Below are 243 nucleotides of genomic sequence, written 5' to 3'. Positions count from 1 at the left end.
CAATCTCATTGCAGTTGCAAGGAATGCACACCCCATCCTCCCTCTCGTAGTAGTTGTCTCTGCAGCGCTCGCAGTTGGGTCCCGCGCGGTTGGCGGCGCAGTCCAGGCAGTGACCCCCGTGGCCTGTCTGGTCATACAGGTCCTGGTCGAAGTAGCAGCGGTTGGAGTAGCCGTTGCAGTTGCAGGCTGGGGGTGGGAGAGAGGGGGAGGGGGTTAAAAGGAGAATTGTGGATGGCCAAAGTT

The 243-nt window shown here is 59.7% G+C and overlaps 1 protein-coding gene across 1 annotated transcript in view; it reads right to left on the bottom strand.

Annotated features, from left to right (window-relative positions):
- Positions 1-243, bottom strand: part of LOC119591300 (laminin subunit gamma-1-like) — an 83409-nt gene that overhangs the window by 15382 nt on the left and 67784 nt on the right. The window contains exon 7 of the mRNA XM_037940028.1: positions 3-186. Coding sequence (XP_037795956.1) covers positions 3-186 — 184 coding nt within the window. The remainder of the gene's footprint in view (positions 1-2; positions 187-243) is intronic.

This window comes from Penaeus monodon, chromosome 28 (assembly GCF_015228065.2).
Source record: "Penaeus monodon isolate SGIC_2016 chromosome 28, NSTDA_Pmon_1, whole genome shotgun sequence".
Classification (NCBI taxonomy): Eukaryota; Metazoa; Arthropoda; class Malacostraca; order Decapoda; family Penaeidae; genus Penaeus; species Penaeus monodon.
This window is presented reverse-complemented; position numbering and strand designations above follow the sequence as displayed.